General features: G+C 38.4%; 1 protein-coding gene across 2 annotated transcripts in view; it reads left to right on the top strand.

Annotated features, from left to right (window-relative positions):
• The window catches only part of cdk14 (cyclin dependent kinase 14), a 178504-nt gene that overhangs the window by 84824 nt on the left and 66619 nt on the right, over nt 1-27061 (top strand). For both annotated transcript variants that reach the window (XM_006636009.3, XM_015358006.2), the window contains 4 exons: nt 283-403; nt 3679-3772; nt 21072-21135; nt 25602-25650. In XM_006636009.3, coding sequence (XP_006636072.1) covers nt 283-403; nt 3679-3772; nt 21072-21135; nt 25602-25650 — 328 coding nt within the window. The remainder of the gene's footprint in view (nt 1-282; nt 404-3678; nt 3773-21071; nt 21136-25601; nt 25651-27061) is intronic.

The following is a 27061-nucleotide window of genomic DNA, read 5'->3' as shown; positions in this document are numbered from 1 at the left end:
TATGTCATTTATGAAGCACCACCTCTTGGGTTATACAGCTAATGCAGGACAAAGCATGACAACATGGCTTATATAACTGCACAACCTCTGAACAGGCAGATGCAGCTCTGAATTCTGAAGTCGGTAAAAGGCAAGCTGGCTATACAAAGCCACTCTCAAATTGGTTGTACGGTTCTACAGAGACAACTTTGAATGAGGAGCAATATGGAAAATATTTTACTGCTGATTTCCTTGGTTCAAGTAATCGCTGTAGTGTCATATCTCTTGGTGTTTCTCTCACAGGCCTGGCAAGAGCCAAGTCCGTCCCCAGCCACACATACTCCAACGAGGTGGTGACTCTGTGGTACAGACCTCCAGATGTGCTCCTGGGCTCCACAGACTACTCCACCTGTCTGGACATGTGGTAGGTACTGCACCTGCCTGAGAGGCCATCCGTCTATGGCATTCTTGCTTTGCTTCCAAATTTTTCACGGTTATTAAAAGAGACCCGATGGTGTTTTAGCATTTTGTTTCATTTTTGCGTAGTAACACAAAGTACAGTGGCCATTATGATTTTTTTCTGATTCTTTTTGGTAACGCTTTACTAGAATAAAGCCAAAAACACCACCATAACTCCTTCATGAGCCCTAAGCAACACAGTATAATGACATGAGTCATCCTTTGCATGACCAATTTTGCAAGTGCTATTACAGACCCGTCGTTTTCCGTTGCAGTCCATAACAACACATAGTTTCAGTCCAAAGCTGAAGAGCACAGCTCCAGCTAGAGTGAAATCAGGTTGCAAATGATGGGAAAACACCATTAAGGACTTGAGAGCTGACAAGAACTTTCTACAGATGCAGCTTAGTAACAGTGGTCCCGGTGCTTTTGTGAAATTTTATTTTGCTTTGTGGGTTTCATACGTGTTGTTTTATGGTTTTTTGTAGTGTTTAAAGGGGAGTCATACCAGTATTTCTCACCCTCTTTCAAGTAAACCTTATCTCCTTGTTTAAGTGTCCTGTTATATGCACAGTTCCGTGCAGGGTGTAGTGTATGAATTGGTACGTTGAAAAAAGAACAATTTATGGAGCCAAGTGTCTTATTGAATGGTTGGCTCCCCTGCAAAGTGCAGTGTTTTAAAGTATGAAAATGAATTTCAGCAGAGCTTGCGGATTGACGAGTGACAAGAAGCTAAAATGGCTTGAGACCGCGAAGAGGGGATTCCTCCCATCTCACTCGGGCTCTCTGCAGTGGGAAATCCTAAATGCCTTGCTCTGGGGATGCTTCACAAATGATAAATGAGCCGTGTCTCTGTCTGTGGTCCCGCCAGTGTGGGGGCAGCTGCTGTGGAGGACCCCAGCTGTATCAAACTCGGGGCAATTAGAGACCGCTGGGGAAATGGGGGAGCAGGTGGATGGGACTTCAGGTTACTTTACCACTTCACTGATGTCTGCAGGAAATGGAGACAGAGTTTTGAGAACCCAATGTTCCATGTATGAGTGTTAGTCATTTATATTAGAACAGGTCATCTATTATGAGAGCAATGAAACTCAATAATTCCACCTCCTTTTCAGTGCATTCTTAATTTTCTTACAGACCTAAATTGCTTTGGCCAGCTTATGATATATTATCACAACTCTAGAATATAAAATGCAGGAGGCATATGTGGAAGGTTCTGGCAGTCTTTGCGTAATTAAGAAAATGACATGATTTCAGGGCTCTTACTGTATAAACCATTGATTTCAAAAGCTGCACTCCAGTTTTTTATCCAAGAAAGCTGGATGAGTATTTTTTTGCCCTGGGTTTGAATACCAAGTAAATATATACATTCAAATATTTACATGCAGTACACAACAAATATTTACATACATTTGTAATTACTGTACAGTAATTTGAGTTTTTAGGCATTTTAAAACAAGTTGTTCTGAAGATATTCTTTACAGAATAAGTACTGTACAGTAATAGGAAAAATAAAAGTGCTGAATTATTTGCAGACTTAATGACTACATGCCCACTGTTTGGTTTAATATTTGGTTATGAAGTCGCAAGAAATCTCTTAAGCTTCAAATTCAGGGCTTGTATCTTGAAAGCATGTTATATGTTAAGACATATTTAGGATCATTAGCCGCTTAAAATCCTGTTGTACAGTTGAGATTGCTCCAGCAAAAATTTTCCTGTTCTATAAATGGGTCTCTGGGTCATCATTTTACAGTAAATGAGTATATGTTCTTAATTGAGCTACCTAGTTAAATAAAGAAAAAACGTTAGAGAGTTAGAGACATTAATATTTCATAGTATTAGCTTTAGGTATGCTTTCATTAAAAAAACAAGTTTCATTCATTTCAAAATCTTTCACTGGCAGTGAAATTATCTTCTATAAACCTAAAGGTGACTGATATGACCAATACGCAGGATCCATACACTTTCAGACAGGTAGAGCAGGTGTTGTCTCAGGTGATATTGTGTAAAGTTCTGAGAAGTCCACTCACGATGAGCTCAGAATCATAGATACTTTAAAACCATTTCAGAATACTTTACAGGTGACCAGGATGGGAATAGCTGTCATAGACAGCCCTTGCTGAATTACCTTTACTGTTCTTAAACAGTAAAAAAACCTCCTTATTTAAACTTGTTGGATTGGGCCATTAAAAAAAGGGTGCCTCTAGTGCAAACACTACAGCATAATATGAGACATTCCTCATAAATTAGGTTTTTGTTTGTGTGATTGAGATTTATTTTGTCCCTCTGTGCTTAATGGAGCTGTAATCAGACTAAATGATGAGTGACAGTGAAGTCGATACCATTCTTTCGATAGCATTCAAGGTGACAGACACAGCATAATTCTTCTAATCCCCTTCCTGTTAATAACCACCTAGGGACAGGTTCAGCAGAATCATTTCTTGCATAGCAAAGCATGCTGAGCTTTTTACATATTCGCTTGGCATTCAGACAAAATACATCTGTAATTGTGGAGACATTTATCTTACCATGGACTCTGTTATACTGTTATTGCTTTATTAAATGTGTTGCTAATCACAGGTATTACCAAACACTGAAATGCCAATATTAACATCTTGGCACAAAACATTTTCTAATTCAACAGTGTCCTGCATCATAATTAAGTTAGTATTTTTTGTTTTTTCTGTGAGGTGACTCAGGATTCGTGAGAGTCATTCTATATCACAGAGAGCGCACACTACTCAAAAGTAAAACAACTCAAAAATGAATGCTAAATAAAATATTTTTGTATTTTTTCAGAGTGACAGCTAGTCCACTAGATCTGTTTCCAGAATAGTAAAAAAAAAACAAAATGTTTAATATTATCTTGTAAATATATAAGAATTTTGAAATGTACATTTATCGTTACAGAAAGATGGCCATGCCAATCTCTACCTTTATGGCGTTAAGCTGTAGTCAGTATGGAGGTGAACACAGGATAGGATCACTTTACAGTACCTCATGGAGAGCTGTCTGCCCCAAGGCTTTTCTGATTTACCTATGATTAAAATAACTCCCTTCTATTCCCATTATCAGTGTAAACTCATCAAATCAAGGATGGTTGTTGACAGTTAGGATTGAGACGGTTTTTACAGGTTTGGTTTTTACATGTCCATGTCAAACTCTGCAGATTCGTGTTAATAAGCTTGTAGTAACCGTGGCTTTCCTACGTACTGTACCTCTGTTCTTTTTCCTCTTTAGGGGAGTAGGATGCATCTTTGTAGAAATGATCCAAGGGGTTGCTGCATTTCCAGGAATGAAGGATATTCAGGATCAACTTGAACGAATATTTTTGGTAAGCTTTGGTGTCTTTTTCTTTTTTTTAGTCATGCTGCTACACTGTCTTAAGCATGCTGTCGTATTTTGTATCTTTGTAACAATGATGCACTTTACTGGGATTTAAAAAAATTCTCCATTTACATGATTAGGCATGTTAAATCTTAAACTCCTAGTCTTCCTCTACATGCACAGTATACTATATCTACACACTTATCATTTACATTCCATTTTAAGTCTTGTCCATCCATTATAAGTAAGCCATTATCGATATTGAGCATTTCTATAACCTGGATCTTCTCCCAAAAGCATCGAGATCAAGGCTATTTAACTTGACCAGCATGGTTTTACATCTGAGTGAGATGGGAACCAAAAGGCAGAGAAATTCCACAAGATTGAAAGTGCAATAGAAAGAGGGGGGGAGAATCCAAAGAAAAGCAGCAAGGCAGATACCGCACAGGGGAGCAGAGCCATAAGGAAAACCCAAGGGAAAACAAAATGTCAGAAGCGCAGGTAATTAAGGGTTTATATCCAAATGCCAGGAGGATTAGGTGCAAAATACAATAAATAGGAGCTACTGCGTTAGAATGCAATTATGATCAAATTGGAATCACTGAAACATGGCTGACAGAGAGTGATGGTGACAAATACAACATTAACGCATACGCAGCATTCTGAAGAGACAAGAAAAATGGAAAAGCCGAAGGTGTTGTACTATACATCAAAGATAACCTCGGAGGACAAAGGGTTAGGATTATGTTACAAATCACCAAACACAGACATTAGTATGAAACTGATTAATGTCTTACAGTAAATAATAATATCAGAATTGCATGTGTAAAGGAAGACGTGGTTATTGTGGTATTTTATTCTCTTCAGGGATGTCAGAAGGGATGAAATGTAAATGGTAGACAAGGATAATGATTGCTTTCTTAAGCAGGGGGAACAGCTGTATGGATTTAGTGGTGGATGTGCATTATGCAATTTTAACAAGGCTAGGGGCAGAGCTTCGTTTAAAATACGGTGTAAAATTTTGGTCACCATATTATGGGAACAATACTGCTGCCATGGGATCAATCCAGAGAAAAGCAACAGGATACATTCTGGGAATTGAGGGAATGTCCTTCACTGACAGGTTGAAGGAACAGAACCTTTCTCGTCTTGATTAAAGGAGACCTCTATTCACAAGGGGACCTGGTAGAGGTATTAAAAATCCAGCAAAGCAGTGTTAAAGTCTGTCCAGTGGATTGAATGAACCAGAGGACCCAGAGAATGAACAGTGAAACAGGAACCAGACCCCACAAGTGCAAACTATATGAAAGTGCTTTTAAAAATGGACATCAGGAGGAACCTATGTATCTGAAGGGCTTTGGGAGTGTGGAACATGCTACCAGTCCAAGTTGTTGAAGCTTATACACTGGGTTCTTTAGAGAAATGGATGGGTATGAGATCCTTCGACCAAGTATCTCCTAGCTGCTAAATGAGCTGTTTTGTAACGTTTCTTATTTGCATTTTAGCACAGTGAAACAATCATGACAGAGAGAGGTGAGAGAACCAAGAGGCATCTGTGATTATAATATGATATGACTTGAATTATATTATGAAGCCATACAGCCAGAGTCAGAAGCAAAGGTTACAATTCCAGTAAAGCAGACTATAACAGACAGAGAATGAATTGAGAAGAAACAGAAAGTGTTATCATTGAAATTGAAACTGTAGAAAATAGGTTGCCAAAAAAATAAGCTGAATGGGCCCAATGGCCTTTTCTTTGTTTGTTTCTTAAGAACTTAAGAAAGGTTGCAAACGATTAGCCCATTTGGTTGGTAATACGTATTTGATCTCTTCCAGCCATTTTGGGAATGAACTCAGGGCATTGGCTTCAACAATACGGCTCAGTACTAATAGCAACCAAAAAAACTAGATGGGGGAATTACCTCCTTGTGTTTGCAAACCTTCATTTGTTCTTAGCGTATAGGAGGGTATCTAGAGAAAACCCACATATGCAAACTGAAGATGCCCTCCTCCTGAATCTGAACGCAGGTCCAAGGAGGTGAGAGGCAGCAGCACAATGTCAAGAGTTATGTTAAGCAGTTCATTGTCAGCGATTCAGGTAGTCGTTCCGGTGCAGAATGTGGGTTTCCTTTAATATGCTGTCATGCTATAATTGTGAGAGATGCCATGCCAGGCATGTAACAAATGCGGTCCTCTTGATCCTGAATGACTGTTATAAATATTTAAGGAGGGCGATTATAAATACTTAAGGTATGTGAATTCAAAAATGACCTTCACTGTCATTGTCTTTAATAGACTGATTATACACAGTTGGTAAAAGGAAGTGTATCTCAGTGTTTAGTATATATCTTCGATGCAAGATAAATACTGTATATCTCTCTTATAAATAGTTTAATCAGGGCAGAAAGCTTAATCTGTTAGCAAGTGTCAGACTGTTACAGAGATAGCAAGTAGTCAGAATCGGGCCTAGGGGTTATGAATTCTCTGGTTGGGAGATGAGACATGGAGAACATAAAGGCTTTATTGATTCCTGCTATGGTGCAGAGAACATAAGCAGAATATAAAATCCTTATTCAGTAATTCCCCCAAAAAACATGACCCATGTGGATGGCCTGCAGTCCAGACTGCCACTGAGCACACCTGTATCACTGATCGACTGCCAGGAGAGACAGAAGTACAGTTGTCTGCCTTTAGGCTGTGTCTGGAAACATAGAGATCATATTCTTCTATAATTTACACTAAGATCAAGAGTCATTTATCTGATGGTAGAAAGTGATATGGCGCACAAAAAGGAATGGACCCATCAACAGATTCTGCAGACTGACCCTGCCTAAAAAGTCTCTTTGTTTCCATGGTTTTTTAAAATTAATCAAATAAATCAATTAGGCGCGAGACCAGGTGAATCTGCTTTACATGTCCTTTGATAGAATAAAGTGAGTAATTGTTTACAAGAAAAAGTAAACAAAGATTGTGTTCTAAAATGTTTTAAATACTTGGCAGAAGATATTTCTACATTTTTTTTTAATTTAATTTCTTAAAGAATTCTTTGTTTCAAATATCTGAATGAAATATATACAGTACTGTACTGTGGTTTATAGGAAACAGTGTATTTTAAGTAATCTTAAGAACCCCAGTTTCTTATGAGCCTATAAATGTTTATAAATTTTATTAAGATTAACTGCATCACATATGGATTAGGTAAGAAATGGATTGACTTGGCTAAATTAAAAAATATTATTATACTTATATGATATTTCAGATAGGAATGTATAAACATTAGTCTTGTAATAGTGCTATACCTCATCCTTAACATTGTTCAGCGTTTAGTTGAACGCTGCTTAGTCCCGTGATGGTTGTTCTTTGAAATCCATTGAGCTGTCAAGCCAGATATGTGATTAATTTTCGTCAGACCCTGGAAAGTTTGGCCTATATCCATCTCGAGGTTATAAAGGTCATCACTGGCCATTACCGTGTGCAGCAGTGCTTGGTATCATTGATGACAGTTAATATAGAACCTACTCTATGACGATAAAGGTTTGTTCTTTGTAATGTTGTGGGATAAAGGAACTGGTTCTTATTACCTCTGTATTCTTTAATTCAAACCTGGCCGGTGAGCTCTTAAATTATACTTTCACAAATGCATTCATTCATTATTGTTAATGTATTACCAGAATAAAAAATTAAGAAATCTTCTAAAGCATCACACAGGTTTCTTTTATGTCCATAAATTTGCCAAATCTAAAACTATCCTAGATCACAAGATCGACTGAAACTGTGAATGCAGGAGCAAAGTGTTAATTCGCGATACCTCCAATGCCCCACTTCTAGCAGTGTTACAGTGCATCTGCAATGTTTCTGTACATTGTCATAAAATATGATGTGCGTGCCTTTGAAAACTTATAAGTGAACAGACAACTGTAATAAGTGAAATGTCTGCTGTGTTATATTATATTATTATTATATTATTAATATTATTTGCAGTACAGTCTGCCTTGCAGACCGTTCCTTTGGTGTCCCCTTTCATGACATTATAAAATAATAGATACTGTACACAACACTTACAAAACCTGAATGTTCCAACTTAAGACTTCTAAGGATAAGCTTCAGCAAAAACCAAGGAGAAAAACTAAAATATGTTGATTTCACAAGCATTCAGGTCTGTAAACTCAATATTTATGAGAATCACCTTTGGCAGCAATTACAGCCTCAAGACGACTTTATCTCTACCAACTTTGCGCACTGGCTTCATACAGGCTTGGGCAAGCCAGTATTCTCGGCAGATTTGTTCAAGGTCTCTCTAGTTGCATGGTGATCGCTTATGGACAACAGTTTACAACTCTTTCCTCAAATTCTAGTCAGGACGTGATCACTTACGACTCACTTTCACTTTCATATTCTTAAGCCATTCCAGAGAAGTTATGGCCTTGTGGTTTGGATCATTGTCCTTTTTAAAGGTGAATTTTCACTCAGTTTTTAGGTTTTTAGCAAGTTTTCCTCTAAGGTTTTCTTTGTTCCATCTATCAGTCTGAGAACCACAACTATAACATAACGCTGCCACCACCATGCATGACATTAGAGATGGTGTTAACTGTGTGGCGCACTATATTAGGTTTGTGTTTGTTGTAACACTTAAAACGCAATTAAAACAGATATTTCCAATCTCGTCTGACCACAAAACGTTTTGCCAGATGTTTGGAGTATAAATTAGGTGCTTTGTTGCAAACCCCATGTGGGATTTGAAGTGCTTTTTCTTGCAGCTCAGCACAAGCTCTTTTATGAAGAAAATATATTGTTGACTCATGGACCTTTTCTCTCATATCAGCTATTGAGCTAATTGAGCTACTGACTCAAAACTGTTTGCCTCACGTTAGCATCCCTAACCATTTTCCTCAACACCCAGCTACACAGTTTGGAGGGACAGCCTGATATAGACAGTGTCTCGGTGCCTTCCACTTCTTAACGATCGGCTTCACTGTGCTCAAAGAGATAAGGAAGGTCTTGAAATGTTTTTATACCATTCTCCTGATCTGTGCCTTTAATCAGCTCTTTGAGAGCTCCTTGGTCTTTATGGTTGAATCTTTGCTTGAAATTCACTACCTGACTGAGGGACCGAGACAGGTGTATTTGGTCAGACATCATGTGAACTATTATTGCACACAAACAGATGCCTTTTAAATATTTTGTGTTTGTGACTCAGCAAAGGGTTTGCAAATGTATTATAAATAGGTTGTGTATAGAACAGATATTAATTGCTAAAATAAGTGTAATGTCCCCAAGTTTTAAAGCTGCACAATGTGAAATCTGCAAGGGTCTCGTGCATATTTTCATTAAACAGCTCACATTTATAATTGGAATACTTTTCTTTGAGTTCAAATTCTAAGCTAGACAAATATTTGTTTTTGCTTTTTATCAAAATTTGATTGTTGTTATCCATGTCTAAACTTCTTTTTGTGGAGACTGAAGTTGATATGAAGGAGAAGCAAGGTTATGCTTAATAGATAGGTAAACAAGAAAACTCCTGGCTGATGCACTGCTATACCAAATATAATTCTGCTGTCAGAACCTGACATTACGTGTTGTATTTTGACATTGTTTTTCTATCTATTTTCCAAATGAGCATTCCACCGTCAAAAAGGAGCTCTGAAGGTTATTTCTAAATACAGTTAAAGGAGTTCAGGCTGCTGTCAACAAATATAAGGCTTAGCTTAGTAGAAGACAGGAGTAAGGAGAGGAGAAACCCATGAATAAAGCCTGTGCCGTAAGCCCGTCCTGGTGCCATATTGACAGAACATATCATTTTTGTCCTGGTGGAAGACAATGATTTATGGGAGGGGGATGAAGTCAGCTTTTCCTAATTAGATTTAAGGGAACCCCTTAAAGCTATACTTCAAACTAGTCTTATTCCTTCTTATGTAAAGGAACTCAAATGTCCCTCAGATTGCCTCGTCTGCATGCACGTATACAAATGTCTAGCATTCCAATACCAGACGTGTTTTTAGTATGCCTTTAGGACACCGCTTTGGCACAAATGCACTTGCAGGTTATTGTTCTGGTAGTCAGTTGCAGTGCATCGTGTATTGTTTTCTAAATGTGCAAAGACCATATGATTATGTAGGGCGACGCCTGTTTATTTTTTCCGCATTGTACCTTTAATTAGAGCTCATGTGGAACCTGTCAGGCTGTATCATTAACTCCTGGTCTATTAACAAGATTCAAGACCAACAGAGCCTATAGGGTGTTCTCAGCTGGGAAGAACAGAGCATTTGAATTTGTCATCTGGGGTCATCCCGAGACTGGGAAGATGTATCTGCATGTCGGCACCAAGCTGATTCCCCTGTGGAAATTGAATATGAATATGGACAGGTCTATCAATGGAAAAACAGCTAACCATGTGTGTTTGTTTAGGCAAAGGACAATAAGCCCTTCGCTTCATATTACTCTCCTGTAGCAAAACTGCATTTCACTTGACAGTCTGAAGATAAGGCTTTTTTTTTTCATTGCAGATTTATCAATGTTAAATAAGAAAAAGCAAAATAAGTATGTAAATAACTCAATGCTCAAGATTTCTGATAAGGTGAATGAGGCATGATGAACAATTGAAGAAATGAAGGGGCGGATAGCATTTTGTGTGCAATTAGAGGAGGCAGAAATGTGAAACCAAATAAAAAGGAACATTAAATTTCTGCTGCCTGCTGGCTCTGTGATACTCTAATGCTAGAGCAATTACCGGTATGAGCTGACATCTGCCGTGGAAAGAAATTGTAATTGACTTATTGAGTAGAATCCCTGTGGTTGCGAAGGAAGATGCACTATATATCATCCTCATCTTCAGCCCTTGTCGATCCAGTGCTGGATGAAGGCTTCCACAAGAGTCTTTCACTAATAATAATAATAATAATAATAATAATAATAATAATAATAATAATAATAATAATAATAATCATGTTTCTTTATTAGCCCTATACAATTTCTTGCATTAGGAATTCGTCTTTTCGCATACCCCAGCTTTTCTCCATGGAGACACAGACACACAGACAGGGAGAGAAGCTTGGGGTCAGAGCGCAGGGTCTGCCATTGTACAGCGTCCCTGGAGCAGTTGGGGTTAAGGGCCTTGCTCAGGGGCCCAACGGAGTAGGATTTGTAGGACCTACCAGTCACAGGTGCAGATCCTTAGCCACAGAGCTACCGCTCCGCTATACTGTATATCTGAAGATATGGGGGTAAATCCAGCTTTATTGGAAAATGTACCACATTGCGACGGGGATTAGAGCATTGCTTTCCTTGTTCATAATTTTGGGTTGATAACTCTCAATGACATGTTATTCAGTTGTTCAAAATGTCGAGCTGTTCAGAACGCACATCCTTTGAGAACATTTCAAAACTAGTTTTAGGATTGGTTTCTAAGCCTGGTTACTTACTGTATTTTGGCCAGTGACATTCAGATACTCTATGTGTTCATGTTTACGTCAAACCAGACGCGCTAACCTTTGGCTTCAAAGGAATGTTGGCACCCTGTTATTTTTAAAGACAGACAGAATCAGTTTTATCACAGCAGACTCAGAGCCAGGCTCGGTACTTTTGACTGTGAACTCTCTTTGACTGTCTCTAAATTCCTCTCATAAAACTAGATAACTAAAACAATTAAAAGTAGCTTTAAACACCTTGGGATAGCCAGTGTGTCAAAAAAGTGGAGAACCCATAAACGTATTATGTTCATATTATAATGGCCTGTATAGATTATGAAGAGTGCTTATTGTGCGCCGAATATCCTTCTCATTTGTAAACTTTCTTTCTTATTGACCTTTTTCAGTTTCACTTTGCTTCTGTGTGAAAGTTTTTTCTTTAAGAAGATCCAACAGGAAATAAGACTAATACTCATATAATAACAGTGTTTCTCTTGGTGAATCACGTTCCAGTAATAGCCACTAGTAATCATGTAGCCCTGTCCCCATTGCGGCTTTCTGCTGGCATACAGATCTTTTTTTCAGAAGTGGTGTACAAAGAAGCTGACATTCAAATGCTTCCCTGATCCTCCTTTCTTCTTTCACTTCAAAGGGCATTAAACACCTTTATCAATAATGGATGCTATTTCTGCCATAGTGTGTGATCTACATCCAGTGACCTAAACCAGCCACACAGAGTTTACATCTAGCCGAATGGCGATAACCTTGCATAGCTGTCAGCACAGTCTCTCTGGCTTTTTGACCCTGTAACTCATTTGGCTTTGTGTCTGTGCACACATTTGTTAAGGAACTGGAATAGTTCCCCTGCTTGGCTATACTTGGTTCTGGAAAGAAAGGTCAGTTACTGTTGCCATCTAAGTTAAGCACACAATATCCTTTGATTTTCAAATTAATCAGACAACTCTGTTCACACACCTGATTTGAATACTGAGTGGTCTGTAAATTTCTCTAGGTTATGGACATGTTTATACAGGAGTTAATGTTGTAAGACTAATATTGGACTAATATTGAATCCTCAGACCACAGAGAAATGTTCAAGGACACTAGTCGCAACCCAGTTTACAATACCTGCTATTTGTCTGAGCATATATATTTTCTCTAAGTACATTATCATATTTGTGTTTCAGCCTCAAGTAAAGTATTCCTTTGTTTCTAGAAGATACAGTTTAAAAATGCCCTTTCAAGTGTTGCAAATTCTGAAAGTTTCTTGTCTTTGGGGAAGATTAAAATGCAAGGTTTTTGTTTTCTACTCAGGTTATGTCCTTAACCTTTTCTATCACTACAGTGATGTGATGACTTTGTCTGAAATTGGCTTTTGTTGGAAACCTGCTATGCTATTTCAAGAAATGAGGCTTTGACAAGAGCCGTTTATGTGTAATATAACGCACAGTCCCTGATCTCTATTACTGTAGCAAAGACTTTTCACTCCCTCAACGATGATCGTCTAACAGGACCTTCAAATAAGTCCTTCAAAGCCATGCACAGTCAGGCTCAGAAGAAATTGAATTTATTTTGGGAGTTTTATCAAGATATTACATTCCAAGATGAGATCAATGAGCTTGAATGTGAGGTCTGACATTCCAGAAAAATGGATGTTCTTAACAACTCCGGATGTGGAAGTTACCAACAAATCTGCAACTAAGAAACGGTTAAATTTTAAATGTTTTAGGATTTGGGTGGCATGCTTATATGTACAATAAATTAAATTTAAATTGTCTATTGTATGTCAAAAGTGATAAGAAGATGTAATTCATGTAATTTAAACTAATGTCCTCTCTGTGTCTTATGTTTATAATGCTATTTTGACATTATTTTCTAAAGTATTATTGTGCCGTTGGGAAACTGACCATTTATGCATATTACTCATATGAATTAAAGAAGTATAACAAGATCTCCTGTCAAAGTTCTGGAATTGGTATTAACCTAATGAAAAGCACAGTGGTCTTCTTTAGAAATATTAGGTTCCAGTACATCTGTCTCGAGCCCTTTTAACAAACCTCAGACAGACAGCATGCAATTATACCAACTGTGCTAAACACTGTATTATTTTCTTCAGCAGCTTTTTTGTTCCAGACAATTTAACTACATGGAATTATCATCACTGGTAGGAAATAGGACTTTAAAGTGCACTAATATACCCCCTTCAAAAATAAACAACGCCAATTGTTTATCACGTGAATTGAGTATTTTAAAGAGCCCTCATTATTGAAATTTGAGACTAGAGCACTGCCAGACACAGAACTTTAGGTGACCTTGGAATGTTGTTAACTATGTCTTTGCTTCTTCTAGGATAAAGTCCTTGTTCCTGGTGACAACCAGAATAAATTAACTACCGCCTTCTGAAATGTAAACAGTGGGTCGTTTTTTCAGCACGGCATATTATTGTTCACTGAAGCAGGGCCGAATAAATTGGAGAAAATTCTTTCCAGTGTACAGCTTTAATAAATGGGATAGGGATGTAAGAGTTTGGGGGAAGCTGGTAGGCATTATGATCCTAATACGGTGCAGCCACTCAATGGAATGGATGAGTGAGTGAAGTGAAAAGGAACACGGTCTCATGAGGAAATCCTTTTGAAATGTGTGGTGTGTGCTGACACGTATGTTGAAAGATATGTTACTCGGGCGTTTGTTGAAAACCATGGACAATGGAGCCGACTTGAATGGCAAGGGGCACAATTATTAAAAGGCAACAAGATGATAGGCGGCTGGCATCTAAAATATTACAAGTTCCAACGGATGTGCTGCAAGCAATTTCAAGTTGAAAATCTAGCTAGGAGACGCGCATCGGTGGTACCAATTTGGCTGTGTGGGCTTTTTTGGAAAGGGTGAAGACTGTGATGTATTAAGTAAGCTCACATTGTCGTTAATTTCTTACAGCCCTTCAAGGGTGATCTGACGGTGGGCACTGTGATAAAGCTTTCCCCACACGGAACTGTACAGTTGACCGATGGTGTTTGTGTAATGCTGTAATTAAGGGCATGAATGATCTCCCACTGGGAAAATGGAGCGAAAGCTAATTTCGGTTTTCCGCCTCTGGGGTTGGTAGGTTACCGGGAGTTGACAAGGAGAGTGGGATAATCACCTTTTGTGTTCTGCTCAGGTTGCGACTGTGAAGTGATTAACCAATCTCCTCATCTTGACCATGCTCTTAGTTCTCCATTTAAGTAAAGTCGGTCTCAGCACCCCTCTCTGCATTTTGCCTTCAAGCGCAAGCTGCAGCAATCTCAAATGCAACACCTCAATATGCAGATAAGTCTTATTATATATTTGTGTTTAATTTATTGTGTAAAACTGTCTACCTGTGAATACATAGGGAGTAAAGGGAAGTCAGCCAGATCATCAGCATTCTGTCCTTATGTGTAACACACATGATGTTTAATGAAGCACGCTTTCAATATGTAAAGCCATGCTCGTGCTTACAGCAAATCTTCATTTTCTTTCCCCTGCAGAAGAGGCAGTTAAGCAGAAATAAGGTACACTTGAAATATAGGATATACTGCTGCAGATGATTTAAAAAAACATTGAAGTGCTGACATATTTGCAAATGGTAGCCAGCGCCAAGTGTTTTTCATAATGAAGTACTGGCACGGAGGAATAGAAATTGTATGTGTCTTCACAAGTATATACTGTAGAGATGAGGGAAAAATATAGGAGTCATTGAATGCATGGGAAAGTTTGTTAACTCTTTAATGTTAATGCACAAGGGTTTGCCTGAAGTGTCCACATACAATAGCTGAATGAAATAAATTTACAGAGGATTTTCCACTGTATTGAGTTTTGAAATGAATATATGAGAAGTGCAACTTCCAATCTGTTATTCTGGTACAAAGTCAGTTCTATACATGTACTGTAACATTCCATATATATGGACCAGGTAACGGTTTGTTCCATGCTGAAAGGAAAAGAAGAGACACAGCGTTTTTGTGCTGTGGAACCTTCTTCAGGTGTGTGAAGAAAAAAACAGACGTTGTGTCTCTCCTTTTCCTTTCAGCATGGAATAAACCTTTACCTGTTTCTTTGGAGCCTACACATGCTGAGACAGCTGCCTACTTGAACTTCTTCATTCCATATTTATCTGAATGCCATTTATTTTTTTATTTATTAGTAGTTATCCAGAGTTACTTGCTTCCATACAGCAAGATGTCTAGTTGTCAGAACACATATGAAATCACTGTGAAATGTTGCCAAAACCACACAGGCCTCCATAAATATAAAATATATTTTGTGTAACTACAAGATGAATGCATTATTAAGCAATGCATTTTACTGTCCCAGTCTATTCAGTGTTTTTGTACAGTTTGCTACTGCCCTCTTCTGGAGATTTAGGATATTTATTTTGGAAAGTATTTCATGTCTATAGCCATATTCACGTGTTTTGACAATTTGTTCAGCTTTAATTTAATTATAAGGCTTCTAGAGATCATTTGTAATTAATTCTAATTTAATTATTGATTTATTGTAAGTGCTTCCTAGGACATATAAGTCCCAAATCTCTCGATACAGGTAATATTCAGATACAATATGAGCAAGTATTCCAGTGCAAAGGCTGAGGTCCTTGGCCAAACGTTCACATATCCTCTCAGATTAAAAAGGCTCCATTATAAATTATAAAGAACTGAAATACATGCTAAAAGATTCAGAGAGAATAAGTCTTCTACATATTCTGAAATATGTACAGCACAATGTCATTAAAGTTATTTCTCACTAAAATGTACCACATTTTTTATAGGCCAATGTGATTAGGAAAAGAGAGGAGAGCCTGTTATTAAAAGAACGTTGTTACAGATAGGTGAAACCTTGTGAACCTTCACAGCAGTACACTTTCCTCGCAATTTACAGTGAGTTTTAAGTAAGGGGACAGATTTAAAGACAGACAGTCCTGCCCTTGTAAGCAGTATAAAGCATTCACAGAAAGACCAATATTAATCAGAACTCTGGGTTATTATATGCCGAGCACAAGAACTAGATACTTCATCCAAACTGTTCCAGGAAAACTCACGACTGTATAAATGGGTAAAATTGTTAGTGGCTTTGGATAAAGGCATCAGCCAGATAAATTAGTTAATTGTAAGGAGGGCTATCTGCTAATATCTGCTTTAATTTTGGAGTTTATTCTTTATGTGAATCCCCTGGGAATTAAGCTGATGGCAGACCAAATATGAGTAAGGGATGGTTGAGAAGGTACAGAGGAACTTAAAGCCATTGAATTTAATAATCCATACATCCATCCATTTTCCAACCGCTTATTCCAATTCCACGCCACAGGGAAGCCGGAGCTTATCATAGCAAGCAATGGGCACACGGCAGGGTACAGCCTGGACTGGATGTCAGTCCATTGCAGTGCACACACAGAAACCAATTAACCTATCAACATGCTTTTGGACTATGGGCGGAAACTTGCACGAACTCAGGGAGAACATATAACCTCCGCAAGTCCAGAATTGAACCCAGGCCCCAGAATTGTGAGGCAGAAATGCTAGCCACTGTGACACTGTGATGCCCTTGAATTTGATCAATCCAAAGTAATAAATCTGCTTTGATTTAGAAGTTTTCAGTTAATAGTATTTCCAGAGAAACATAACACAAGTATAAAATAAAATAAGGATGACACCTTGCATATGCATAGATTTTACATCCCAAAGTATCCCTAGCTGCTTTACACAGAGGAGACCCAGTACTTCCACCACTGAAGTGCAGCAGCCACCTGGGTGATGCACATCTGCCTTCATGCACCAGCAGTCCCATTAAAACCAAAAATCAGGTGGAAATCTGAGAAATTATTTCAGCAGTTGAATTAAGGGTGAAAAAAAATTAGCCAAAACACCGAGGATAGCACAAGTCTTATAAACATTCATGGGATCTTTAATAACCAGGTTGTCAGTACTATCTCATCTATAGCATAGTAACCCTAAATACTATCATAGAGTTGGAATTTGTGAAGAAGCAGTGACACCCTCTGGTCCATCAGCAGTACTTACAGCGATACCCTGCCTTATCCCTGAAAATTACTATATGGAATATCAACTAGGGCAGTCTGTGCACAAGTGGGTGGACTATTGTATGGGATACAGAAGATAAATGAATGGCCAAAACAAAATGTTTGAGAACAGCTCATAGGTAGTTCCATTCCAGGCAATCACTGGGCTTTTGCATCTAAGGGAGGCCCTGCCCAAGAGGCTAGTTGAGACCCAGAATGTGAAAATGGTACAGTACCAGACATCATCAGAAGCAAATCAGACCTGGTTGGAGCCTGGTTCCAAGATTTGTGCAAAGTAGAGTGCTTCAGGTTTTCTGGTTTTCTGGAAGGATAAGCTGTCATTCTGTATAGTGAAGGAGTTTAAAGATGAAGTATAAGGCTTGTACGTCCAGTCACTGGTGACATCTGTGTGTACCCATGGCTTCAATAGACCTGGTTGTGGCTGGAAAGGATATTTTTATAAAAACCTTCCATACCTTCCCTGACACCCTTCGACAGGCCAACAATATGCAAGTTAGATAGGCAGCTTCCATTTTCCTGTTGGGCCAGACAGGATATAAATTGAGTTACCCCCTTCTCAGACTTTGAGAGGTGACTCAGTTCTGATACTGCGCAGCCTGCAGGATTTCTACCACCTTTACTTCCTGTGTCGACAGAAGGTGGAGGAGCTGCTGCCCTCTCTAGGTTACTGAAGGTGAAACTGGATGATGTCCAGAGTGGTGCAGCAAGGCTTAGACTGGTTTTCAGAGAGTCCCTGGGGTAACTCACAACAAAATCCCCTCACAGAGGGGAGCTGTATGTCAGGGAGCCAAGGACACCTCCTTGTGAGACCCTTGTGGGGGCTTATGAGGAAAGAAGTCGCTTATTTCTTAATGAGAAATTTTAATATTTCTTTAAAATTTGTAATCATTTTAATAATGAGGTGTGGCCGCAAAAAACGGCCCTAAACCACATTTTAACAATTTCAAAATACCTACACCTCCATCGTAACTGGGAGTCATTGGAAGATACCATGATTGTTGATGATACTGTATAAGTGAAAGGTGTAACATTAATTTATTGTATTCTTTTGGAATTTTGTAGCCCGATTGCCCTTTGGAGCCAACACTGCTCCACTTTTATCTTTAATATAGAATTAAAGATAATATGGAATTAAATTTAATATGGAAGGGAGGTCGAACTTTGTGCCACAAGAATCTGTATTTGTGATGGACTGCAAACCATTTTGTGGGTGGGCTTTTTCCCTTTTTTTGTTGCTGCTTTGCCCCCGAGCCAGCCCTGGTTTGCTGCACATTTCAGAAATTATTGCTAATTGAAATTGATCAGTATCCGGCTAGGGTAATTGTTATTTCACATTTAGTGCAATGAATTTCCAGTTTCATGTTTGTCATACTCAGCCTTTTCCTCTAGAGATATGAAAACCTACTGTGTGTAGGAAATTTGCACGTGTTTCTAAATTGCTTTTAGTCGCGAAGTAAAATATGTCTAATTGCATAAAGTCATTTGCTCTCATTTAAAGTTGTAAAACTCTCAAAACTGTGATTTCTGAAATGGACCCTCGGTGCCCACTGTCGGGATAATCATACAGAACTGAATTAAAACTTAGAGAAGCATGAAAAAATGTGTGCGTTACCCAGTTGGTTTGGTAGTCTGAATACTGGCAAACTAGAAGGCAGAGTATCCATTTCTACCAAGTAATTACAGTATTACAATTTACAAGTAGAATTGGCAGATATAGAGTGATGCTACAACCCCAATGTAATATGCTGAGATAGTGGAGATATTTTAGCACATCCTTCATTCCTCAGATGAGCACCATCACACATAGGACTCCACACATGAGCCCATTTAACTGAATTACCCACATATACTTTCATCCATTCTGTTTCTTGGTGGCAACCTTCTTACTTGTACTCAGATATAAAGCTTTGGTCTATCTCGTCTGGGAAGACAGGTAAATGTGTAAATTGTCTCATAGGATAGTGATATAATTACATTGTGGAGTCTTGATACGTCAAGGACGTTATTAGTTACAGCTTCAAAGAAGCCGTCATTGTTTATTTTGAGCAATGTGGTTTCTTATCAGTGCAGCAGACATACAGCTACATTCCTGGAGTTCTCATCAATTTTCATGGCTTCACACAGAGACTGTCTCATCTATTACTTTTTGAACTCATTGATTCTGAGTCAAATTATAGTTTTTCTCTGAGCACGCCCCAAACCCCAAATATCCTTTTTAACCTCATTCTTCAAAAGTGTTTTCATATTGGCCCTCTAGCTTCCTTGCCAAGTCAATGAGTCTGAAACAGATATTAACTGTTACTGTTCACTTCTCTTGGTAGTTCTGTCATCATCCATACTAAAGTTCTAATGTAAGACACAAATACTGAAAGTAGAGAAGCATTCACAAAATTATGTTAAAAATAATTATAATTATGCTTTACCTCTATAGGTTATCTTATTTAAAAAAAATGATCAGCAATATGGCCAGTCCATATTCATGGAGTGCAAATAAATCCAGATTTGTGTTATAAAAATAGGGTTTTTCGTAATTTGGTAAATAATTTCATTCTGACTACAAACAGGGAAAGTTTGTTATGTATAAGTGTATAAAAACAAAGACTTTCACCATTGTGTTAGAGTGAGCCTCTACCGATTTGGGCAGAATTTGGGCAGAATGATCACAGCTCAGAATTTCTTTTCCAACTCTTGAGAAGAAAAAACAGTGACAATGTGTCAATGTTCAATGAAGAATGTTCTCTTTTGGTACTCAAAGGGCAAAAGGTCCTTTGTTATAGGAATGCAGATAAAGGGAATTCTATAGGTAGTTTAGCAGGCCAGGTGCTGTGTATGGCCCTTCGGGACTCTGACATCTTATTTTGCTCTCTTTCCACCTCAGCAGTGTTAGTGGTTTCAAAGCTTGTCTTTTAGGTCTGTGGTTAATCTCTTCAGAGATTTAGTGCCCTTTGAGTTACAGGGCTGACTGAGACATTGACTACCCTTGCTTTAATTAAATTATAAATGAGCAGTTCATGCTTTGAGCACCAAGATGTCTAAATCTGGAAGAAGCTCATCTGCATCTTGGGAAGTGTTTTGAATATGGAAACGATGCCAACGCCCCATTAGTTCAATGGCTAGTCTTATTGAATATGTTTGTCTTGCAGTGTACACCTTTCAATGTTATAGTGTGTTTTTAATGAGTGAGCTTTAATGGGAATAAATATTATCTCTTACTATTTAGCTACACAGACAGACTGGTTAATTGATTATCAGAGAACCATTAATTCCATTAACCATTAAGGGCTGCTGCAACCCAGAGTCTATCATTTAAGCACAGGGTGTAAGGCAGAGTTACACCCTTTTAGTGAGTACATACATTTGTAAAAAGTCATAAAAGGTCAGTTGTGTGTGTTTTTGAATGCTTAATCCAGTACCCCCTATGCTGTGCCTCGGTGTGTCTGTGTTTACTGTAACTCAATCACAGTTTTGCAATTTTATGATTCCTTTCGTTGAGAACAACATCAACGAATAAAACATCAGATTTCTTTAATCAGCTGAACTACTTTAAGATGTACCCCTTTAACAGCAGGGTTGTTGTGATTCACAGTGAATCAGCTGGGGGCTTAGAAAAAAAAACATTCTTCAAGTTAAAAACAAGTCAGAAACTAAAACAAGAAAACAACAATAACAATTGAAATGTAAGAGACAGGGAATCTCCCAGTGAGTTGTTCTGTTATCATACAAGAAAGGTAATGCAGCAGTGATGGGATATTGCACTTATCATTACACATGATCATGACATCAAATTCAAAGGCCGTCTGTCTTCATTGCAGATGCTTTTAAAAATCCATCTTTTCTTCTGACAGGTCCTGGGGACTCCAACAGAGGACACATGGCCAGGGGTTCACTCCTTACCCCACTTCAAGCCAGGTAAGTAGCCCTTTGCATTTCCCTGTAGTTTCACGTTGAGAGCATCAGCAAGTGACCTGTTCATTCTGTGTAGGCTTTAAAAATTAAATTTCATTTAAATAAAAATGGGATGTAAATGTGAGAACCAATGCAGATTTAGAGTATTATGTACAATTGATTTTGCTGAACACACATTTGTGATGTTAAATTCGGTCTGTTGTTTCTTCAAATTAACAGCTCAGCTGAGTAAAATTAGTTAATATTTTTTCAATATTAAAAAATAATAGAACCCTTTGTTTACAGATACATTCTAGGATGGAGTAAGTGAAACTCAAATCATTTGCCCTTTACTACTAAAGTTGAATAAAAATTGGTTATGATTGTTCCGCGTGTGTATTTAGAAGGGAAAACACTCTGCTGATGGAAAGCCCCAGATTTTCAATGTTACTCTTCCAAGTTGTAATTTGAATCTGTTTTGAGAAGAGGCAGTTCATTTAAGAGTCTATTTTAAAATTGCAACAGCTGATTTCAGTATTATACTAGGATACAAGGACAGCCTCAATATCTATTTTTATTACAACTACCCCCTTTTAGTATTCTTGACCTATATACAGTATAAATTTATATACTGTACATTTGTGCTAAATATTAAGTAGCATACTGGTATTATATGGAATATGGCCTTACAAGTAAGTAGAATTTACTATTTTTGTCAGGAAAAATACTTTTTAGGAATGTAGGTAAATAATTCCATTTGAACCACATATAGTGGCTCACAGGGCAAGAGCTTAATCTGGTCTAGGCATGAAGCAATCAAAGAGTCCAGCATTGCTGGGGGGAAGGCCTGTGAAGGTCCATATTCATACAGCTGCGTGGACTGGAGCAACCAGGGTTCGACAGCTCACTCACACACACAGCAGCAGTGACAAGGGCGGGGAATCGAACCACAGCCCTCAAAGTATGAGCGCAGTGACTTGTGCCATGCTGCCTACTTTTCTCAGTTGTAAGAAAGAATAAAATGTTCACAAATTAAAACGTGGTGCTCCACCAGAAATGTGATGATTCTTTGTGACAGCAGATGGCAGTGTTGAACAGGATAAACCAGGAGTTGTTTCTCCTGTATCCACTGTATCTGATGAGTTTCTCTTTAAAACCAGTTAAGAGCACAAGTACATTTTTTCCATCTAGATGTGTAGATGGGTAAGGTACTCAAGTAAGGTACTCAATATTACTTTTGTAAGAAGGAGTTACACACTCTTTCAATCAATATTGAAGGAAAAGGAAGTCAGACAACATCTGTGGAAAAAATTGATTTTATTTTTATTCATGCGATATATTTTGCTATTAAACATGATGTAATATATATATATATGTTAATAGGAAAATAGGCCCTAGGTGTGAGTTTGTGCATCTGTGCTTATGTCTGTGTGTGCCCTGTGATGGACTGGTGTCCCATCCAGGGTGTACCCTGCCTTGTGCCCGTTGCTTGCTGGGATAGGTTCCAGCTCTCCCACAACCCTGAATTGGAAGGAGCAGTTAGAAAATGGGCGGATTGATGGCTGGTTAATGATAAGAGTCACTGATTAATGACTGTGTAGATCACTAGTGATAAATCCTTTTTTGGGTCTGTTTAATCTGCATAGCCCACTTTGTTGAAGAATTCTCTTCTCCTTCAAGCAAGAAAGCTGGGGTTATGTGTTTCCCAAATATATAAATCTCCAGGTAAAAAAAGCTCACGGGAGGCTGAGAGACTCTGGTGCTTTGTGCAGAAAAAGCAAAGGAGCTAATTTTAATCGATAGAACAGCAGGGGGGAAGTAAACAAAATTACAACAAAGTCAATTTTCCCAGTTCTCATTACTGAAACAATTCAGTGACTCTGGTGACTTCTGCGTGCTTGCCTTGAAGTCCCATGGAATATGAAATAAATAGCAAAGGAGTTCTAGTGTTTCTGATAACAGCTGATGAAAAGAGAGAGTCTGTATATTGTTCAGCAGTAAAAAAAACTGCCTTTTTGGTTCCCATTGTGAAATGCTACAGCCTTTAGCAGTTTTGTAATGCACATTCTGTTATGCTGAGAAAGTATGCACATCATTCAGAACGGAAAATTCTGCCTTTTAGTTTCCCATTGTGAGATACTACAGCTTTTAGCTGTCTTATAATGTAAATTCACGAGTAGATTTGGCTGGTGATCTCTGCGGTTTGAGGATGTCCTTGATAGGGGGCTGTCAGCTAAGTAGCTCTTTTACTTGCGCATAATGAACTTTGTGCCTTATTGCTATCAGGTGGCTCTGTAGACTTCTAGAGCTTGCTGACTTTCAGAACCTGTTTGATGGCCTATTATCCAGGAAGGGGTAATTTACTTTCTATTGATGTCAGGTGTGAAAAACTAATAAACACCAGAGCACAGCATTTATTTGGAGGCAGTGAATCTATTGCCACACAAGCTGACACTGTTTGCTTAGAAACTACTTGAGAATTAACCAGGCCGTCAGTTCAGGCTCTGCATCATTACTTCAAGGTTTATTAAACCATTTGGCTAGCTCCTTGGATTTTGAAAAGATTGCCTGGATACCTGAATATTTATCCAATTCATTAGTTGCAATCATATATATGTAAAACTGATTGTTAACATAAGATCACTTTATTAGCCCTATACAATTTCTTGCATTAGGAATTCGTCTTTTTTCGCATACCCCAGCTTGCTCTCCATGAGACACACAGACAGGGAGTGAAGCTTGGGGTCAGAGCACAGGGTCAGCCATTATTCAGCAGAGCAGTTGGGGTGAAGGGCCTTGCTCAGGGGTCCAAAGGAGTAGGATTCCTCTGCCGGCTGCGGGATTTGAACTCGCAACCTTCCAGCCACAGGCGCAGATCCTTAGCCACATAGCCACCGCTCCTTTATCTATCCTTAAGATGATGAATATTAACCATATGTGTACCTTAGCATTTTCACAGTTACACCCATGACTGTTCTTAGACCCTGTATTTCGTATTTTAATTATAATAATTCCTTACACTTATATAGTGCTTTTCTGGACGATCCACTAAAAACTCTTTACAGGTAATGGGGACTCCCCTCCACCACCACCACCAATGTGCAGCTCCATTTGGATGATGCGACAGTAGCCATAGTTCACCAGTACACTCACCACACATCAGCTCTCATTGAATGGAAGAACAGAGTAATGAAGCCAGTTCATTGATGGGGATAATTAGGAGGCCATGATTGGTAAACGACAAAGGGAAATTTGGCCAGGACACCCCTACTCTTTTTGAGAAACGCTTTGGGATTTTCAAAGACCAGGGAGAGTCAGGACCTCAGTTTTACGTCTCATCCAAAGGATGGCACCTTTGTTACAGCATAGCATCCCCAGCCCTATACTGGGGCATTAGGACCCAAACAGACTGCAGGGTGAGTGCCCCCTGCTGGTCCCACTATCACTTTTCCATCAGCAACCTTAGCTCTCCCAGGAGGTCTCCCATCCAGGTACTGACCAAGGTCACACATGCTGAGCTTTAGTGGGCTGCCAGTGGTGAATTGCAGACTGATGTAACTGCTGGCTATAATTTATTTTAAGAAGCTTCTGAGTGCTTTTAAATTATTAACAATTGTGTAGGTACATTTGATATTTAGCTGGTTTAACACATCAGTTGTATTTAGTATTAGATACTTAGGATTCCAAAGGTTGTTATTGCTGAAGCATTTATTTCTTGGCTTTATTTTTGCTCATTTTACAAAGGGGATATCCTAAACCTTAGGAACACAAAGAACCTGAAGATTTACTCACAGAAGAGCAATGATCCACCATTTTCAGGCAGTAGCTGGTGCTGGTGGGAGTTGGAGCAAGCCAGAATATATCCCGGACTCAAAGGCCACAGATCATGTCTGGCAATTCAAAACTTAGCCAGAATGTTTTGAGAGGAGAGGGGAAACTAGACCACCTGTCGAACACACCTGTGAACCTGTGAAAAGAGCATGCAGACTTCACACTGACAGATGCCTAAAGCTACAATTGAGCCCGGGTCTCTAGAGCTGTGAAGAGACAGTTCTAATTGCCATGCCTTGGTACTGCCCACTATTAAACCGTTAGCTGTCTTTCATACAGTGGTGATTGATGTGGTGTTGTCACTGTGCTGGCATGGAGAATGTGCTCCAAGAATGTAAATCAGTGAGAAAAATTAACATGCATATGTGACCAGTGGATCTGAAAGACTTTGCACTTCACTGAAGCTCCCTGTACCATTGAGCAAAGGCAATTAAAGGGGAACTAGAAAACAAAGATAAATACAGCTATACCTACATTTATTCATTTACAGATTGGTTTTTATACGAAGTTTAAGAGCAAACTGACAATAGGAATGTATCGAATAAGTCCATCATGAAGATTTTTTTTTTAATTCACACATGACATGTTTATTGTTTGGGTTGAACGTAGCCATCAAATATTATGCATCAAAGTGACCTTTTTTTTTCTTTGTGTTGCAGAGCGGTTTACTCAATACAGTCCTAAGAAACTTAGGCAAGCGTGGAATAAGTAAGTATTATAATCATTTACATGTACTAATTCTGCTCATTTTATGTTAAGCTTTCGAACATAAAGCGAAGTGTCTGAAGTGTCTTGTTATGAAGTTCATTCCATTAATTAATAAAGACAAATTGAATGAAAACTGATTGAATTAAATGACTAAATAAATACAGTTACACAACAGTTACCTGAAACATTGTGTAGAGATGTCCTATATTTTACTCATCCTATATTTTCCTGGTTGAACCTCTTAGCCAGAGATGACTTTCATTTTAACAGATGGACAATGGGGGTCGCTGTGTCGGTTTCCATAAAGATTTGCACCATTTGGCCATTTTGCTGCTGCCCCTTCTAAGCCAGTGACTTTGGGCCAGAATGGTCCTGAAGTATAAACCTACTTGGGGCCCAAGTGGGCGGCATGTAATGGCCAGTCTTCATAAGTAATGGTAATTGTTTTAGTCTTAAAATTGATTGTGAATGAACTGCTATTGTTTAAGTGCAAGAAAAGCATGCAACGATTTCATTCATTGCAAAGAATTTACTGAATCCCAAATGGCTCATCAGGCATCATCAGAAGTGCTGTACTTTGTGGTTGAAGTCACAGAGTTTTGTGGAACCAGTTCCTGGGAAGTGATGTGCTTTTGTGTCTCTTTGCATTGTACTCTTGGTTTTGTCAATTTCAAGACTCACTTGGGGATCAGGCTGTCGGAGCAAAGAGTGGCACTGAAAGAGGTCCAGATTTTTTCATGTTAATTTGAAGACCAGTGTGTCAGTTTTGTGGCTGAGAAGATGGCGAAAAGTTAATTGAATAAATATAAGTAAATGGTAAACTCATAGTGAGAACTGGTCCACAAACTTCATTTTAAAATAATGGAATGACAAGAGAAAATCATAGATAATTCAGTATCTACTATGTGTATTTAATTATAAATTAAATAATTATTTCCCTTGATCAGGATTTTCCTTTAACATGACCCATGGTTTTGGGCCATGTAAGCCCTTTCTTGTATTACAAGGAAATGAACAAATGTCAGGGGCATCAATACTCAAGAAGTTAATTAGGAGTTAGTGGGGAAAATAGGGCCAGTGTGCTTCCTTTCCATTATACATCTGTTATCGATTATATATCACAGCAAGAGACCTAAAGACATTTTTGGTGTCGTAAAGACAATGTTTATAATTCATACAAGATGGTGCTTGCAGACTGTTTGAGAAACATTAAGGATAAAAATTGAACTACTTATTTTTAGTAACTCACAGTAATGCATTACAAAAGCAGTGATTTTCTGTGAAAATGTTAAGTTTTTAAGTAAGGCTCTGAAAAAAGGGAAAGCGGTTTTGATTACCTGGAAAAACATATTGGGTGTGTCTGGGGGAAGAATGGTAGATTAACATTTACACTGGTGAACCTTTGCAAGAG

Source organism: Lepisosteus oculatus, chromosome 10 (genome assembly GCF_040954835.1).
Source record: "Lepisosteus oculatus isolate fLepOcu1 chromosome 10, fLepOcu1.hap2, whole genome shotgun sequence".
In the NCBI taxonomy this organism is placed as follows: Eukaryota; Metazoa; Chordata; class Actinopteri; order Semionotiformes; family Lepisosteidae; genus Lepisosteus; species Lepisosteus oculatus.
Note: the sequence above shows the minus strand (reverse complement) of the source record. Positions and strands in the feature narration are given on the sequence as shown.